Here is a 19294-nt window from a genome sequence, read left to right on the forward strand (position 1 = left end):
AATAGTGACTAGGAAATTTGGATAGGTAGGAGAAAGGAATGCTGAATTCTTGCTTAAGATGAGTGTGAAGTTTTGTTTTCGACTTTAATAATTAGAGAAAATGTTTAATTTTGTTTTTACTAATCTAGATATGTATATTTAAAGATTTTTATATTTAAAAATCAATAGAGAAGACAAAAATATTCTCTATTACAAAGGATATTGTACTGCAGCCCTCCTTTGTCAGCAGGGGATATGTTCCAAGACCCACAGTAGGTACCTGAAACTGCAGATAGTGCTGAACCCTGAATCTACCTGCACAGTAAATCCTCACTTAATGCCCTCAATAGGCACTTGGAAACTGTGACTTTAAGTGAAATGAAGCTGTAACTTTAAGTGAAATGACGTACAGAAGGTCCTAGAATAACATTGTGTCCTTCAAGGTCCTCTGCTGATGAGAGAAAAAAAAAATCGTTTCATTATATGCCAAGATTCTTGATTGCAAATAGAGGAAATCAGTCTGGGTAACTAAAACAGGAAAAGAATTTATTGGAAAGTTATCAGGTTGTTAACAGAATCTATGGGAAGTCTGTATAATCAGGCTCTAAAGCCCAGTAGGAACCAACGGAGATTAAGCAGCTGAGCACACACAGTCTTAGACAAGCCACAGGAAGGGTCTGTTTGGGTTGCTATTTTTGCTGGCACCATGCCCACAATAGCTGGATTTTAAACTCCTCTGTAAATGATCTCTAAATGTCCCTGCATCTTTCCTTTATCTCTTCAAGATTCAAACTTCTGGACTCAGGCATCCAGTTTGCTGAGCCTGGGTAATGCCTGGACTCCTTCAGCTTCCATAGTAGGAAGTGGGGCCTTCTTTTTGCTTTGATGCAGTCAGTGGGGATGGACTGTTCAGATGTTTGGTACCCAAGACAAACACCCAACAAATTTCTACTGCAAGAGAAAACAAAGGAAATCACATGAAGGCACTTACGTATAAAGAAGACCAGATGTTTTTGAAGTAGAAGATAGGCAGTAGAATTGACAAATGAAAGAAAGGTACATGCTCACATACAAAAAATAATAAAAATTTTATTTGGAGGAAATGAAACAAATAAATGGTGAGACTGTCCTTGTTCTTAGCTCATGAAGATGTCAGTTCCAGCTGAAAATTTTGAAACTGTCAAATGAAATCTAAAGTTCACATGGATGAATACATGCGTAAGAATTGTTTAAAAGAATTGTGAAGGGAGGTTATGAGGGGGGCATTTCTTATGTGATATCAAAGCATATTGTAAAGCTGTTTTAGTCAAAACAGTACAGACATGCAAAAATAATTTTTTTAAAGAAAACAGCGCAGACATGAAGTAGAAAATCAGATGGGTGAGACAAAATAGAGTTGAGAAATAGACCCCAGGATCTATAGACTTTAGTATTTTGAACAATAGTTCAGTTGGGGGGTAATGAAGGCTATTTAATATATAGTGTTCAGACAATTGACTGTTGATTTGAAGAAAATAAATTTAGGTGTCTACCTCTTACGTACAAATGATTCAGCCAGATTTAAAAATCACATAGCACTGTATTAGCATTAGGAAAACGTGTAGGAGGATATGTGTGGAGGAGCCTTTTTCAAGCATATCAGAAGACATAAAGAAATATATTAAATGGTTTAACCATTAAACAACCCAAAACTTATCTTCAGTAAAACGGAGTCAAAGGAGAAACTATACTCTGAGGAAATATATGTATGTCATATAACGCTTTAATATCTAAAGCATGCAGATATTTGTAAGCTTAGTAAAGCGGGATATAGACTGTTCATAGATTAAAAATACAAATGGCTAATAAATATAAGATTGTTCAATATCATGAGTAGTCAGAGAAATACACATTTGAAAAATTAAATGCAGTTTTTTGTTCATAAGATGATCAAAATCAAAGACATTGATAGCATGTTATGATGGCAAAGATGGCGGAAATGCGTAGCTTTCTCTTGATGGTGGAATAACCAATATGCCTTTTTGGAAAATAAATTTGCATATTCTTTGTCCAGAGAATTTTGTTTCTAGGTCTACATCCTACAAAAACAGTACCAGTTCATAAAAATATATGTAACAAGATATTCATTGTGACATTGTTGGTAAGAAGAACAAAAATATGCAGCTTAAATGTTCATCAAGAGGAGTATGGTATATTGGTACCATGTAATTACAGAATTTCAGTGATAATGATCTCTATGTGCTGATATGGATAGGTTTCTAAGGTGCATTTTTGGGTCCCAAAAGCAAGTTGAAAAATAGCATAGATAGTATAAACCTATTTGTGAAAGATTGAAAGGATAGAAACTTAAATATGTATACTTTATATATTGGTATAAATATTTGTATGTGTATAGAAAATGTCAGACAGATAATGTCAAAACACTGATAAAAGGAATTACTTGTGAGAAATGGAAATGTGAGGTGGGGAATAGGGAGGTAGAAATTCTTTTATTTCCTGTGTACATCATGAGCATGTTTTTTAAAAATAATAATACAATTACTGATGATCCTTTTGAAGATTTTTAAAAATGAAATGGCAAAATGTTTAGATTATACCCTTGAAGGGAAAAACTAGAATTCAGATCTATGCAGGATGATCAAAGAATGTTGAAAAAGGAGCATGTGTGCCATTTTTGTGGTGTGTGACGTGGGGGGGGTGGATGGACAGACACTCATTTTTAAATTTTTTTTTCAAGCAGTCCTTGTACCTCAGCCTCCTAAGTAACTGGCATACCACTGTGCTTGGCCTTGATGCTCCTTTCTGTAAGATGTTTTGGAAGGCAGTATACCAAAATGATGTGAATGGATTATTTTTTTAAAAAATATTTTCAAGAAAGAATTTACACCTTTATAATCGGATAAAATTAGTAAAAAGTTGTTTAAAAATAATTCTTTTATTTATTGCATGATCCTGGATAATACTCGGTTTAACCTTGCTTCCTCAGCCATCCTGGGACATCGTCTAGCTCATGGAAGAGAAAATTTGGTGTCCATATTTGTCTCTGGGCATGTAAAGAATGTTCTTCACTGCATTGTATTCATTCCCTAACTATTTTGTCTTTTAAAGATTTTTTTTCTGTTTACATATGTTGGTTTTCTTTTTATCTTTCAGTTCTTGTTTTTTTCTTTTTTCCCTCTTTGCTTAGATTTTAAATTTTTAGCCTCACTTTATTTTCTGTTACCATGTCTTCACCCTTGGTCTGTCATTTGAAACGATGGCTCTTTTTTACTTTTATACCCTTTAAATCATTCTTATTCTTTCTGAGTGTTCCAACAGATCTTAGAACTATTGAGAATTACTATGCCAGCCATTCCTGTTTCATTATTTGGTGAAATCTTACTAAGGGCACATTATCTTTGACAGATATTTCTTAGCTCAGTTTGATTTAGCAAAATTTTATGAGCACTTGCTCTTTGACAAGTACTGTGCCAGCTGTTCTGGCTATATAAGTGACTATATCAGTTATTCGATTTACAACTTAAAGTTCAACTCACCTCTGTCAGTTTTTAGTTTCACAAAATCAGCCAAATGAGTTGCAGTTGTAAATTTTGGACATAGTTGAACCCATTTATTGTGAAGTGAAGGAACAGAAATATGTTATAATTAAAAAGTAGATGTTTAATAAGCTGTCAGCACTTCTAACCCCTCTTAAAAAACTGTTTTCGTATCATGAAATCTTGAAATCTAACATTTAGAAGCAGAGCTTTACTAGTTGGATGTTGGTTAATGGCCAGGAAGTCCTTGAGGTTACAGTGGCAGTGGTTGTTGCTTGTTTTGGGTTTAATTTGTTGTATACTTTTACTGTCCTCTACCATGTTGCTATTAATTGGCAAAATGCATTCAGTCACAATATATAATTGGTAATTTTGGGGGGACCGTTTTATACTAGCAGGGATTACTGTACATCAGCTGTCTTTTGATCTCAGCTATGAATGATTCTGAATGGATTTAAAATAAAAATTTGTAATCATGTATTTAAAATGAAAAATAACTGTCAGTATTTCCAAAATAACATTATAATTTTTATTTTATTTTTTGTTTTCAAAAAATGCTTTCTCTGAGGGATTAAAAATCTGTTGAAGGTATTAATTAATTAATCCCTTCTCAGCTTTATCTCTGATATGTGGTGAGAAGAGGTCTTTTTTTCCGTTGTGAAATGGAAACTGAGGTCCATACTACTTAATGTGATATTCTACAATAGCACCTACCTTATGCTGAGCTTCATTCATGTCTGTAGTCACAAAGTGAGTGGGTGTGCCCCCTTTCTCTGCAACTTTTGAGACTAAGTCCTTTCATAAAACAGCAGGAGAAAAACTAAAGTCATTTCCAGAGTTACTTGCCTTTGGGTTAGTGCTCACAAAGGAGAAAATTGAAGCTTAAGGGAAAATTTTAGAGAGAGAGATGAGTGTATGAAAATAGTTTTGCAGTAAATTGACTTTCTAAAAGTTTATTGATGGAGTTTGAGGGCCCTTCTGGCTCTGATAATATAATCAGCAGGTTATGTTTTTCAGAGTTGAAATGGCAAGCTGTTTATCACCCTAAATTTAACTGAAATATGTTTTTAGGTTAAAACTGAGAAAATAATTGTAGGATTTAATCTAGAGTGATGTGCATGTACATCTGTGTTCATAGAAGTATGTACTATGATAAATACACATATAAAAATATCAGTGTGCACACACATAGTAACAACTGTTTCATCATTAGGTGTGGCAGGCAGTATTCCAGCTATATAATTGAATTTTCCTGCTGATTGATACCTTAATTTATCTGTACTTTAAAAGTAATTCCTCCACTTTGTTCTAGAAATATTTAAATATTTAGACAATGTATTATATTTTTCCTGTCATTTAAAGTTGAAGTTTTTTTTACTCTGTAGCAGTACCATAAACCTGTCTTTTTTTATAATTAAAACATTTTTATTTTACTTTATTCATTTGTCCATTGAAGCATTTTATTTGTAAATATGTATTACGTCCATAGATGAAGAACCCCAGGATTTTTCTGTCCTGTGTGTTTTTGTGTTGCTTCTTCATGGTCCATGATGTGAGCTGAGTCAGTACAATGAAACCAAACTGGTGGGATGGGAGCAGATTAGTCTGTGATTTTTCTAGATTTTTCTAGATCTTTGAGTTGGACATCAAATCTGGGGCTGATCACACTTGCTCACAACAACTTGTTCACACTGTGAGGTTCCCAATAATTTTCCCAGCTCTGTGATCATCAGTGATTTCAAATTCGCTCATGTGCCCATGCTTTGTCATCACAGTTGATGAAGACACCAGACAGTGACTTTGGAGCAAGGTCTAATAAGAACCAGGTGTTTGCCTCTCTTTTCGGTATTGTCGATGCTCTGGAAAGCAGCAAACAGGACATTTATGCACACCATTAGGGTGGCACAGAAAGATGGTGGAAAGAGCTCTTTGTGTCTTTGGGCATCTGTATCCAGGGCCTAGGGGGACCTGTAAAGTGTTTTGTAATTGTGAGTAAAATGCAGGTGGAAGAGGATGATGTCATTGAGAGGAAAAAAATGAGAAGACAAAAGAAGTCATAAAACATGAAACAATGGACAAATCTATTATCTAATTTATTTTATAAATAGATAAACCATTATGAAAAGTTATTGGATTTGAGGACTGTTGGATTTTCTTAAGATAGTTTAGGCTAGGAACTTACAGGTTTATATTGGTGGAAAAGAGTTGTTGGGAGGATGCCAGTTCAATTCCTGGTAAATGCTTTCTGTTACTTTAATATCTTATACTCCACTTTTCACATTAGCCTGTGAGTGATTTTAGCAATTGGAAATTTGCTGTTTGGTTTAGTTCATATCTTAGTCATACTCACATTCTCAGCACTGAGCACAGTGCCAAGCACATAATGGATGCTGAAGAATTGTTCGAGTAATGATTCCCTGTTTCCCTGTAACAAGTCAAAAGGGAGAAGTTAATGACTGTCATAGTGATCCTCAAGGCCTAGGACAGTGGCTCCTACATTATTTGTATTCAGTGAAAAGAATAAAACCTTAAGTGATAATTTCACTCTTTAACACAGTGCGAAATTATCACTTGAACCCGAATTATCACTTAACAAACTTTATTTTTCAAAGATCTCTGAAAAAACATGTTTGTTTTTCATTGGATTATAAATACACACATACCTAGCACATTTGTTCCAAAAGGAGTGTGTGAAGGAGATGGGGATATATTGCTGTGGTGGGGGCAGATGTTGTTCCCAATTGCACACATCCTTCCTTCCTTCCATTTGAAGAAATCTTTCCTATGGGCGTGGTCTCTTCCCTGCTTCCCCTTTGCCTGCTCTAGCCACTGCTACTGATGATGTATTTCAGTACTAAAAAGTGAGAATTATGGCTTCCACTTCCCTACCCTTGGATTTGGCTTCGAGGGGCTCTTCTGTTGTAGATAGTGTGCGAGATGATTCCATTTCTTGAGAGCGGGGCATAGGGTTTAGTTGGCTTGGCATAGCCTGCATTCTTTCACTTAACAGGTATTTTGAGATGGGAATTAATTGGAAATTTTGTTTTTTATAGTTTTCGTGATTTAAAATTAATGTGTTTATTTTGAAGGAAGTTGATTTATGCGTTTATTTAAAGTTTATTAGTTTATTTAAAGTTAATCATTAAGATGAGGGGCTTGGCCTTCTTAGGAAAGGTGAAATGGGTAAATACTGAATTAACCCGTTTGAGATCCTTAAATCATTTTAATTGTTGTGATTGTCCACGTCATGAAATTTATGAGTCTCTTTTAAAGAAAACTGAATGTGGTAAACTTCCGGCATATGTCAAAAACTATAGCCTGAAAAACACAAGTAAACACTAGTTAAACCTTTATTCAGTATCATGGCGTGTTGTCATTTGATCTTTCTTTGTTGATAAATTAATATTTAATACAGATACAAAGGAGGACAGTGAAATTGCCTGGCATAGTGTTATTACAAGGTGGTTATCCAGTTGATCCAGAATACGCTACACTAATTTTTTAAACAGCATTGAATGAAATGACAAAATAAAAATTTAAGTACTTGGAACCCTTACAATACATTTTTATACCCCTGTCTGTGACAGTCACGTCTTTATTGGAAATATACTGGGGAGATCCAGTATAGTATATACTGGGGAGATCCAGTTCCAGTGTAAAGAGGGCTCATGACAAAAACAAAAGTGGTAAGGGTGGGGCTGTAGTGGGAGGACTTTAGTTGGTTTTGAAGAAAGTGGTAACTAGTGCTTCTTTTCCCGTTCAGCTCCCTTGTGAAAGATGCTTCTGTTCCTCTGATTGATGTTACAAACCTCCCTACTCCTCGAAAATTCCTTGATACCTCTCGCTATTCTACTGCTGGAAGCTCAAGTGGTAAGTATTTAATTCTTCAGCCACTAAGCTTTTTAGTATGCCTTAGTTCCTAGGTAGAGATCTGGAGGAGCTTTTTGGGGGCTGAGCTAGGTTGGGCTGGGCTAGTTGGGCCTGAGCTAAGTGTGTTGGAACCTGTGATGAGCCCTTTGCAACCTTCAGAGCAAATAAGATGTACAGTGATTTGTTGGGCTGTTGAATTATCAGGGTTGAAAAGTGGCAGCTGAACCTGGCCTGCCTGCTGAATCCAGCTGCATCTGTGTTTTGTTTGACCAGCACTGTTTTTCTTTCTTTCTTTCTTTTTTTTTTTTTGAGATGGAGTCTCGCTCTGTTGCCCAGGCTGGAGTGTAGTGGCACGATTTTGGCTCTCTGCAACCTCTGCCTCCTGGGTTCAAGGGATTCTCCTGCCTTGGCCTCAAGAGAAGCTGGGATTACAGGTGCCTGCCACCATGCCCAGCTAATTTTTGTATTTTTAGTAGAGACAGGGGTTCACCATGTTGGCCAGGCTGGTCTCAAACTCCTGACCTCCCGAAGTGCTGGCATTACAGGCATGAGCCACCACACCTGGGCGACCAGCACTGTTTTTCTAAAGTTGAGTTTGGATGCTTTTTGATAGAGCATATGCTTTCCGTTGTGCTATAATCTTTACTACTCCTAGTAGCTTTTACTCATTTATCTCATGTATTACATTCAATGTCTGGTCCTGGGAGCTTTTGAGTGTGTGGTCTCTGTCCTATGCCCTCTCCACTCCTAAATGTGCATGCATCCACGTGTGCACTCATAGTCATACCTGTAACACACTTTGAGGAAATATCTACAAACTTATCTTTTCTTCTTTGGAGATATCCAATATTCTATTGAATAAGACAAAGCCATTTTGGGGTTATGTTTAAGGTTGAGGGCAGGAGGGTATACTTTGGATGCAAAGATTTAGGGGAATCTTGTGGATTGCCTTAGGCTTGCCTTTGCAGAGGGTTCAGCTCAACTGGGCTTGGAGAGCTTCTGGGCCTCTGCAGAGAGTTTCTCTGCTATTGTAACTGGGTTGGGGAAGAAGACTGGATGTCTTTTGTGGGATGCCTCGCAGGTGCCTTCTTGTGGCAGCCAAAATCTTCATTGCCTTTTAACGAAATTGTAATGTTTATTATCATTGTCTTTTCAGATAAAAATTAGTTCTTATAGTTCTTATTAGTGCTGTAGAGCTTGAAATGAAAAGGTAGAAAAAATAGAAAAACAATTTGGATTCAATCAGTACATTTTGTGTAACTAATTGGAAATGTTTCTGTTGAGAGCTTAATATATTGTTGGGGCATATTTTGTTACCTTAAAATGCCACTTAAAATTGTTTTAGGATTATTTAGGCTTGGAATCTTCAAGTTTATTATTTTAACTACAGGAAAGTATAGAATTTGATAATATATTTTCCTTTGTTTAATTAGTAGCCAAGTTTTAAAAAATTGCAATCATTTATTTTTATTATGATACTTTACAATAGTTTGTACTCCAGCCTCTTCTTGGAGCTAGAAAGGTTTTGTTTTCTCCCTCTTTCTGATGTAATGTTGCTTTTGAGTTTTAACACTGCTCTGAGGGGTTGTGGACTGTGGAATTATGAAACAAAATATATTTGTACCTTTGATATGTATTTTATCTCTGCCTTTTATGGAAATTACCAGTTGTTACATCTTTGCTTTTTTGTAATGTGAATCATTACTGCTTAGCCTGGTTATATTAATTTATGTAAATGTTGCCAAGTCAGTGGCCAAGTGAAATAAAAAATTTAATTATTTATGAAGAAATGACAGGGCAGGCTTTGCAAGTGTTGTATAAATATAAAATAAGCTGAAATATGCCAGTTATGGCAAATTTCAGTGGAAGCTAATTTTGCTACATCTATTATTCTTACTAGGATAGGCCTTACTTTTTGATAGGCACTTTATCTGTCAGCTTCTGGAGTTTGCATTCATTACTTAGTGGAGTTCATGGTGACACTCTGATTTTGGTATTATTAGGAATTACTGTTGAAGAACTGCTTGGTAGTTGACTGGGGCTAGGAGCATTATGGAGACTGCTTGTAGAGATATGTATAAACCTTTTATTTATTTATTTATTTGAGACGGTGTTTCACTCTTGTGGCCCGAGCTGGAGTGCAGTGGTGCGATCTCGGCCCACTGCAACCTCCTCCTTCTGGGCTCATGCGATTCTCCTGCCTCAGCCTCCCAAGTAGCTGGGATTACAGGCATGCACCACCACACCCAGCTAATTTTTGTAGAAACAGGGTTTCACTATGTCAGCCGGGCTGGTCTCAAACTCCTGACCTCAGGTAATTGTCCGCCGTGGCCTCCCAAAGTGTTTGGATTACAGTCATGAGCTACTGTGCCTGGCCAGACGTTTCTTTTTAGATGGGTTCATTTCCTTGACTATTTTGAAGACTCGATCGTGTGCTTTTTTTTTTTTTCTGTGCGTGACCAAAAAAGAAGGTAAAAATATTATTGATTAAAGTCAATAATAGCAGAGGTTAATATGTGTTTAGTGCCTACCATATATATGGTAAAGCAATGTCTTAAGTGCTTTACATGAATTAACTCATTTAGTCCTTCAACAATTTTATAACAATTTATTATCAGTCCCATTTTGCAGATGAGAAAACTGAGGCACAGGGAGGTTAATAATTGATAAAAGTTTACACAGTTGACAAGTGGTTGTGATTTCAGCTCAGAGCCAGGTTCGACTATGCTCTTCTAACCAGTTTGTTTTGCTGAAAACAAGCTAGGTGTCCTCTTTGTGTTAATTTTCTACTCACACAAACTTAGTGGCTTAAACAACATAAATTTATTATCTTACAGTTTTGTAGGTGAGAAGTCTAACACAAATCTGATCGCAGTAAAATCAAGGTGTTGGCAGGGCTGTGTTCCTTTTTGGAGGCTCTAGGGGAAAATCTGTTTTCTTGCCTTTCTGGCTCCTGGAGGCCACCATATTCCTTGGTTCATTCATGGTTTCCTTCCTCCATCTTCAAAACCAGCAATGGTGGGTCACATTCTTCTCACGTTGCCTCTCTCTGACCCACTGTTCTGTGCCTCTTTCCTCTTTTTAAGGACTCATGTGATTAGATTGATTCCACCTGGATAATTCTGGCTAATCTTCCTATCTCAAGGTCCTTAACTTTAATTACATCTGCAGTCTCCTTTGCCATGTGACTAATCACAGGTTCTAGGGATTAGGACATGAATATCTTTGGGCAACCGTAATTCTGCTTACCACACTCTATGCTGCCCATTTTGTGACTTAAGTTATCTTTAGGAGCAAGTGTAAAAAATTTGACTTTCTTCAAATTATGTAGCGAAATCTTTTTAAGTCATTGCAGTGTAGTCTTTAGGACTCTATTAATCTGGATCACATTATTAAAGGGAATTGTATAAATGAGGAAGATGGACTCTATTAATCTGGATCACATTATTAAAGGGAATTGTATAAATGAGGAAGATGTAAATTATGTAGAGAACTGCACAAAATGTTACTAAGTACATATAAAAGTATGGGGCTGATGAAATATACTATAATAAAAAGCGGGAATTTTGTCTTATTCTTAATAATAAACTGGAAGTCCTAAGAGTCTATTTCTGAAGTGCTCTGCAAGTCAGCCTAGAAAGTAATAGTCATTTTCAGCTGGGAATTTAACATAGGCTCTTAAAGCTTCTCTCTCATTTTGTGAAACAGTAAGATTGAGGGTGTAATCCATTAGAATTGACACTTTTATAGAGGAAGTTCCAGTAGGGAATCCCTGGGTATCCCATTGGGATACCATAAATTAAGATTGGAGGTGATTCCTGAGAACTTTCAGGTTATTATTAATTAAATAAGAATTTTGATTGCTTTTAAACAAGTTGTTTTTCACATGTCCTATTTTGAGGTAGAGTTGTGGGTGACTTTTTTTTTTTAAATTATACTTTAAGTTCTGTGGTACATGTGCAGAATGTATAGTTTTGTTACATAGGTATACACGTGCCATGCTGGTTTGCTGCACCCATAAACGCATCATCTATATTAGGTATTTATCCTAATGCTATCCCTCCCCTAGCCCCGCCCCGACCGAAAGGCCTGGGTGTGTGATGTTCCTCTCCTGTGTCCATATGTTCTCATTGTTCAACTCCCACTTATGAGTGAGAACATGAGGTGTTTGGTTTTCTGTTCATGTGTTAGAGGACGTGAACTCATCCTTTTTTATGGCTGCATAGTATTCCATGGTGTATATGTGCCGCATTTTCTTTATCCAGTCTATCATTGATGGACATTTGGGTTGGTTCCAAGTCTTTGCTATTGTGTATAGTGCCATAATAAACATACGTGTGCATGTGCTTTATAGTAAAATGATTTGTAATCTTTGGGTATATACCCGGTAATGGGATTGCAGGGTCAAACAGTATTTTTGGTCCCAGATCCTTGAGGAATTGCCACACTGTCTTCCACAATGGTTGAACTAATTTACACTCCCACCAACAGTGTAAAAGGATTCCTATTTCTCCACATCCTCTCCAGCATCTGTCGTTTCCTGACTTTTTAATGATCACCATTCTAACTGGTGTGAGATGGTATCTCATTGTGGTTTTGATTTGCATTTCTCTGATGACCAGTGATGATGAGCATTTTCATTATGTTGGCTGCATAAATGTCTTCTTTTGAGAAGTGTCTGTTCATATCCTTCACCCACTTTTTGATGGGGTTGTTTGTTTTTTTCTTGTACATTTGTTTAAGTTCTTTGTAGATTCTGGATATTAGCCCTTTGTCAGATGGATAGATTGCAAAAATTGTCTCCCATTCTGTAGGTTGCATGTTCACTCTGTTGATAGTTTCTTTTGCTGTGCAGAAGCTCTTTAGTTTCATTAGATCCCATTTGTCAATTTTGGCTTTTGTTGCCATTGCTTTTGGTGTTTTAGACAAAGTCTTTGCCCATTCCTATGTCCTGAATGGTATTACCCAGGTTTTCTTCTAGGGTTTTTATGGTTTTAGGTCTTATGTTTAAGTCTTTAATCCACCTTGAGTTAATTTTTATATAAGGTGTAAGGAAGGGGTCCAGTTTCAGTTTTCTGCATATGGCTAGCGAGTTTTCCCAACACCATTTATTAAATAGGGAATCCTTTCCCCATTGCTTGTTTTTGTCAGATCTGTGAAAGGTCAGATGGTTGTAGATATGTGGTGTTATTTCTGAGGCTTCTGTTCTGTTCCGTTCTTCTGTATATCTGTTTTGTTACCAATACCATGCTGTTTTGGTTACTGTAGCCTTCTAGTATAGTTTGAAGTCAGGTAGTGTGATGCCTCCAGCTTTGTTCTTTTTGCTTAGGATTATCTTGGCTCTGCAGGCTCTTTTTTGGTTCCATATGAAATTTAAAGCAGTTTTTTTCCAATTCTGTGAAGAAAGTCAATGGTAGCTTGATGGGGATAGCATCGAATCTGTAAATTACTTTGGGCAGTATGGCCATTTTCACGATATTGATTCTTCCTATCCATGAGCATGGAATGTTTTTCCGTTTGTGTCCTCTCTTATTTCCTTGAGCAGTGGTCTGTAGTTCTCCTTGAAGAGGTCCTTCACATCCTTTGTAAGTTGTATCCCTAAGTATTTTATTCTCTTTGTAGCAATTGTGAATGGGAGTTCACTCATGATTTGGCTCTCTGTCTGTTATTGGTGTATAGGAATGCTTGTGATTTTTGCACATTGATTTTGTATCCTGAGACTTTGCTGAAGTTGCTTATCAGCTTAAGGAAATCTTGGGCTGAGACAGTGGGGTTTTCTAAATATACAATCATGTCATCTGCAAACAGAGACAATTTGACTTCCTCTTTTCCTAATTGAATACCCTTTATTTCCTTCTCTTGCCTGATTGCCCTGGCCAGAACTTCCAATAGTATGTTGAATAGGAGTGATGAGAGAGTACATCCTTGTCTTGTGCTGGTTTTCAAAGGGAATGCTTCCAGTTTTTGCCCATTCAGTATGATATTGGCTGTGGGTTTGTCATAAATAGCTCTTACTATTTTGAGATATGTTCCATCAATACCTAGTTTATTGAGAGTTTTTAGCGAAAAGGGGTGTTGAATTTTGTCAAAGGCCTTTCTGCATCTATTGAGATAATCATGTGGTTTTTGTCTTTGGTTCTGTTTATATGCTGGATTATGTTTATTGATTTGTGTATGTTGAACCAGCCTTGCATCCCAGGGATGAAGCCCACTTGATTATGGTGGATAAGCTTTTTGATGTGCTGCTGGATTTGGTTTGCCAATATTTTATTGAGGATTTTTGCATCAAGTTCATCAGGGATATTGGTCTAAAATTCTCTTTTTTTGTTGTGCCTCTGTCAGGCTTTGGTATCAGGATGATGCTGGCCTCATAAAATGAGTTAGGGAGGATTCCCTCTTTTTCTGTTGATTGGAATAGTTTCAGAAGGAATGGTACCAGCTCCTCCTTGTACCTCTGGTAGAATTCGGCTGTGAATCCATTTGATCCTGGACTTTTTTTTCGTTGGTAAACTATTAATTATTGCCTCAATTTCAGAGCCTGTTATTAGTCTATTCAGAGATTCAACTTCTTCCTGGTTTAGTCTTGGGATGGTGTATGTGTCAAGGAATTTATCCATTTCTTCTAGATTTTCTAGTTTATTTGCATAGAGGTGTTTATAGTATTCTCTGGTGGTAGTTTGTATTTCTGTGGGATCAGTGGTGATATCCCCTTTGTCATTTTTTATTGCGTCTGTTTGATTCTTCTCTCTTTTTTTCTTTATTAGTCTTGCTAGTGGTCTATCAATTTTGTTGGTCTTTTCAAAAAACCAGCTCCTGGATTCATTGATTTTTGAAGGGTTTTTTGTGTCTCTGTTTCCTTCAGTTCTGCTCTGATCTTAGTTATTTCTTGCCTTCTGCTAGCTTTTGAATGTGTTTGTTCTTGCTTCTCTAGTTCTTTTAATTGTGATGTTAGGGTGTCAATTTTAGATCTTTCCTGCTTTCTCTTGTGGGCATTTAGTGCTATAAATTTCCCTCTACACACTGCTTTAAATGTGTCCCAGATATTCTGGTATGTTGTGTCTTTGTTCTCATTGGTTTTGAAGAACATCTTTATTTCTGCCTTCATTTTGTTATGTACCCAGTAGTATTCAGGAGCAGGTTGTTCAGTTTCCATGTAGTTGTGTGATTTTGAGTGAGTTTCTTAATCCTGAGTTCTAATTTGATTGCACTGTTGTCTGAGAGACAGTTTGTTGTGATTTCTGTTCTTTTAGAATTGCTGAGGAGTGCTTTACTTCCAACTATGTGGTCAATTTTGGAAGAAGTGTGATGTGGTGCTGAGAAGAATGTATATTCTGTTGATTTGTGGTGGAGAGTTCTGTAGATGTCTATTAGGTCTGCTTGGTGCAGAGCTGAGTTCAATTCCTGTATATCCTTGTTAACTTTGTGTCTTGTTGATCTGTCTAATGTTGACAGTGGGGTGTTAAAGTCTCCCATTATTATTGTGTGGGAGTCTAAGCCTCTTTGTAGGTCTCTAAGGACTTGCTTTATGAATCTGGGTGCTCCTGTATTGGGTGCCTATATGTTTAGGATAGTTAGCTCTTCTTGTTGAATTGATCCCTTTACCATTATGTAATGGCCTTCTTTGTCTCTTTTGGTCTTTGTTGGTTTAAAGTCTGTTTTATCAGAGACTAGGATTGCAACCCCTGCCTTTTTTTGTTTTCCATTTGCTTGGTAGATCTTCCTCCATGCCTTTATTTTGAGCCTATGTGTGTCTCTGCACATGAGATGGGTCTCCTGAATACAGCACACTGATGGGTCTTGACTCTTCATCCAATTTGTCAGTCTGTGTCTTTTAATTGGAGCATTTAGCCTATTTACATTCAAGGGTGATATTGTTATGTGTGAATTTGATCCTGTCATTATGATGTTAGCTGGTTATTTTGCTTGTTAGTTGATGCAGTTGCTTCCTAGCATTGATGGTCTTTACAGTTTGGCATGTTTTTGCAGCAGCTGGTACTGGTTGTTCCTTTCCATGTTTAGTGCTTCCTTCAGGAGCTCTTGTAAGGCAGGCCTGGTGGTGACAGAATCTCTCAGCATTTGCTTGTCTGTAAAGGATTTTATTTCTCCTTCACTTTTGAAGCTTAGTTTGGCTGGATATGAAATTCTGGGCTGAAAATTCTTTTCTTTAAGAATGTTGTATATTGGCCCCCACTCTCTTCTGGCTTGTAGAGTTTCTGCAGAGAGATCCGCTGTTAGTCTGATGGGCTTCCCTTTGTGGGTAACCCGACCTTTCTCTCTGGCTGCCCTTAATATTTTTTCCCTTCATTTCAACTTTGGTGAATCTGACAATTATGTGCCTTGGAGTGGCTCTTCTTGAGGATTATCTTTGTGGCATTCTCTGTATTTCCTGAATTTGAATGTTGGCCTGCCTTGCTAGGTTGGGGAAGTTCTCCTGTATAATATCCTGCAGAGTGTTTTCCAACTTGGTTCCATTCTCCCTGTCACTTTCAGGTACACCAATCAGACATAGATTTGGTCTTTTCACATAGTGCCATATTTCTTGGAGGCTTTGTTCATTTCTTTTTACTCTTTTTTCTCTAAACTTCTATTCTCACTTCATTTCATTCATTTGATCTTCAATCACTGATACCCCTTCTTCCTGTTGATCAAATCGGCTACTGAAGCTTGTGCATTCGTCACGTAGTTCTCATGCCATGTTTTTCAGCTCCATCAGGTCATTTAAGGACTTCTCTACATTGGTTATTCTAGTTAGCCATTTGTCTAATCTTTTTTTAAGGTTTTTAACTTCTTTGCGATGGGTTCGAACTTCCTCCTTTAGCTCAGAGAAGTTTGATCGTCTGAAGCCTTCTCTAAACTTGTCAAAGTCATTCTGCATCCAGCTTTGTTCCGTTGCTGGTGAGGAGCTGCGTTCCTTTGGAGTGGGAGAGGCGCTCTGATTTTTAGTATTTTCAGCTTTTCTGCTCTGTTTTTTCCCCATCTCTGTGGTTTTATCTGCCTTTGGTCTTTGATGATGGTGACATACAGATGGGGTTTTGGTGTGGATGTCTTTTCTGTTTGTTAGTTTTCCTTCTAAGAGTCAGGACCCTGAGCTGCAGGTCTGTTGGAGTTTGCCGGAGGTCTACTCCAGACCCTGTTTGCCTGGGTATCAGCAGCAGAGGGTGCAGAACAGCGAATATTGCTGAACAGCAAATGTTGCTGCCTTATCGTTCCTCTGGAAGCTTCGTCTCAGAGGGGTAGCCGGCTGTGTGAGGTGTCATTCTGCCCCTACTGGATGGTGCCTCCCAGTTAGGCTACTCGGGGGTCAGGAACCCACTTGAGGTGGCAGTCTGTCCGTTCTCAGATCTCAAACTCTGTGCTGGGAGAACCACTACAAACTTCAAAGCTGTCAGACAGGGACATTTAAGTCTGCAGAGGTTTCTGCTGCCTTTCGTTCGGCTATGCCCTGCCCCCAGAGGTGGAGTCTACAAAGGCAGGCAGGCCTCCTTGAGCTGTGGTGGGCTCCACCCAGTTCGAGCTTCCTGGCCCCTTTGTTTACCTACTCAAGGCTCAGCAATGGCAGGCGCCCCTTCCCCAGCCTTGCTGCCGCCTTGCAGGTCAATGTCAGACTGCTGTGCTAGCAATGAGTGAGGCTCCATGGGCGTGGGACTCTCCAAGCCAGGCATGGGATATAATCTCCCGGTGTGCCGTTTGCTAAGATTGTTGGAAAAGTGCAGTATTAGGGTGGGAGTGTCCTGATTTTCCAGGTGCCATCCATCACTGCTTCCCTTGGCTAGGAAAGGGAATTCTCTGACCCCTTGTGCTTCCCGAGTGAGGCGATGCTTCGCCCTGCTTCAGCTCATGCTCAGTGGGCTGCGCACCCACTGTCCTGCCCCCACTGTCCGACAAGCCCCAGTGAGATGAACCCAGTACCTCAGTTGGAAATGCAGAAATCACCCGTCTTCTGCGTCACTCATGCTGTGGGCTGTAGACTGGAGCTGTTCTTATTCGGCCATCTTGGAACCACCCCTATTTTGTTAAACTTTTCCAAAAACCAGCTCCTGGATTCATTGATTTTTTTGAAGGGTTTTTTGTGCCTGTATCTCCTTCATTTCTGCTCTGATCTTAGTTATTTCTTGTCTTCTGCTAGCTTTTGAATTTGTTTGCTCTTGCTTCTCTTGTTCTTTCAATTGTGATGTTAGAGTGTCAGTTTTAGATCTTTCCTGCTTTCTCTTGTGGGCATTTAGTGCTATAAATTTCCCTCCAAACACTGCTTTAAATGTGTCCCAGAGATTCTGTTGCATTGTGTCTTTGTTCTCATTGGTTTCAAGGAACATCTTTATTTCTGCCTTCATTTTGTTATTTACCCAATAGTTATTCAGGAGCAGGTTGTTCAGTTTCCATGTAGTTGTGTGATTTTGAGTGAGTTTCTTAATCCTGAGTTCTAATTTGATTGCACTGTGGTCTGAGATACTGTTTGTTATGATTTCCGTTCTTTTGCATTTGCTGAGGAGTGTTTACTTCCAATTGTGTGGTCACTTTTAGAATAAGTGCTATGAGGTGCTGAGAAGAATGTATATTCTGTTGATTTGTGGTGGAGAGTTCTGTAGAGGTCTATTAGGTCTGCTTGTTCCAGAGCTGAGTTCAAGTCCTGAATATCCTTGTTAATTTTCTGTCTCGTTGATCTGTCTAATTTTTACAGTGGGGTGTTAAAAAGTCTCCAACTATTATTGTGTGGGAGTCTAAGTCTCTTCGTAAGAACTTGCTTTATGAATCTGAGTGCTTCTGTATTGGGTCCGTATATATTTAGGATAGTTAGCTCTTCTTGTTGAGTTGATCCCTTTACCAATATGTACTGGCCTTGTCTCTTTTCATCTTTGTTGGTTTAAAGTCTGTTTTATCTGAGACTAGGATTGCAACCCCTGTTTTTTTTGCTTTCCATTTGCTTGATAAATATTCCTGCATCCTTTTATTTGAGCCTATGTGTGTCTTTGCACGTGAGATGGGTTTCCTGAATACAGCACACTGCTGGGTCTTGACTTTTTATCCAATTTGCCAGTTTGTGCCTTTTAATTGGGGCATTTAGCCTGTTTAAATTTAAGGTTAATATTGTTATGTGTAAATTTGATCCTGTCATTAGTATGCTAGTTGGTTATTTTGCCTGTTGATGCAGTTTCTTCATAGTGTCGATGGTCTTTATAGTTTGGTATGTTTTTGCAGTGGTTGGTACTGGTTATTCCTTTCCATTTTAGTGCTTCCTCTGGACTTTTTGTAAGGCAGGCCTGGTGGTGACAGAATCTCTCAGCATTTGCTTGTGTGTAAAGGATTTTATTTCTCCTTCGTTTATGAAACTTAGTTTGGCTGGATATGAAATCCTAGGTTGAAAATTCTTTTCTTTAAGAATGTTGAATATTGGCCCTCACTGTCTTCTTGCTTATAGGGTTTTGCAGAGATCTGCTGTTAGTTTGATGGGCTTCCCATTGTGGGTAACCCAGCCTTTCTTTCAGGCTGCCCATAACATTTTTTCTTTAATTTCAGCCTTGGTGAATCTGACGGTTATATGTCTTGGGGTTGCTCTTCTTGAGGAGTATTTTTGTGGTGTTCTTTGTATTTCCTGAATTTGAATGTTGGCCTGTCTTGCTAGGTTGGGGAAGTTCTCCTGGATAATATCCTGAAGAATGTTTTCTAACTTGGTTCCATTCTCCCTGTCACTTTCAGGTACGCCAATCAAATGTAGATTTGGTCTTTTCACATGGTTCCATATTTCTTGGAGGCTTTGTTCATTTCTTTTCACTCTTTTTCCTCCAATCTTGTCTTCTTGCTTTATTTCATTAATTTGATCTTCAATCACTGATATCCTTTCTTCCACTTGATCGAATCAGCTATTGAAGCTTGTGTATGCTTCACGAAGTTCTTGTACTGTGGTTTTCAGC

General features: G+C 38.0%; 1 protein-coding gene across 2 annotated transcripts in view; it reads left to right on the forward strand.

Moving 5' to 3' along the window:
- The window catches only part of EXOC4 (exocyst complex component 4), an 804715-nt gene that overhangs the window by 55956 nt on the left and 729465 nt on the right, over positions 1-19294 (forward strand). For both annotated transcript variants that reach the window (XM_019031456.4, XM_063708773.1), the window contains exon 5: positions 7279-7385. In XM_019031456.4, coding sequence (XP_018887001.1) covers positions 7279-7385 — 107 coding nt within the window. The remainder of the gene's footprint in view (positions 1-7278; positions 7386-19294) is intronic.

This window comes from Gorilla gorilla, chromosome 6 (assembly GCF_029281585.2).
Source record: "Gorilla gorilla gorilla isolate KB3781 chromosome 6, NHGRI_mGorGor1-v2.1_pri, whole genome shotgun sequence".
NCBI classification, from domain to species: Eukaryota; Metazoa; Chordata; class Mammalia; order Primates; family Hominidae; genus Gorilla; species Gorilla gorilla.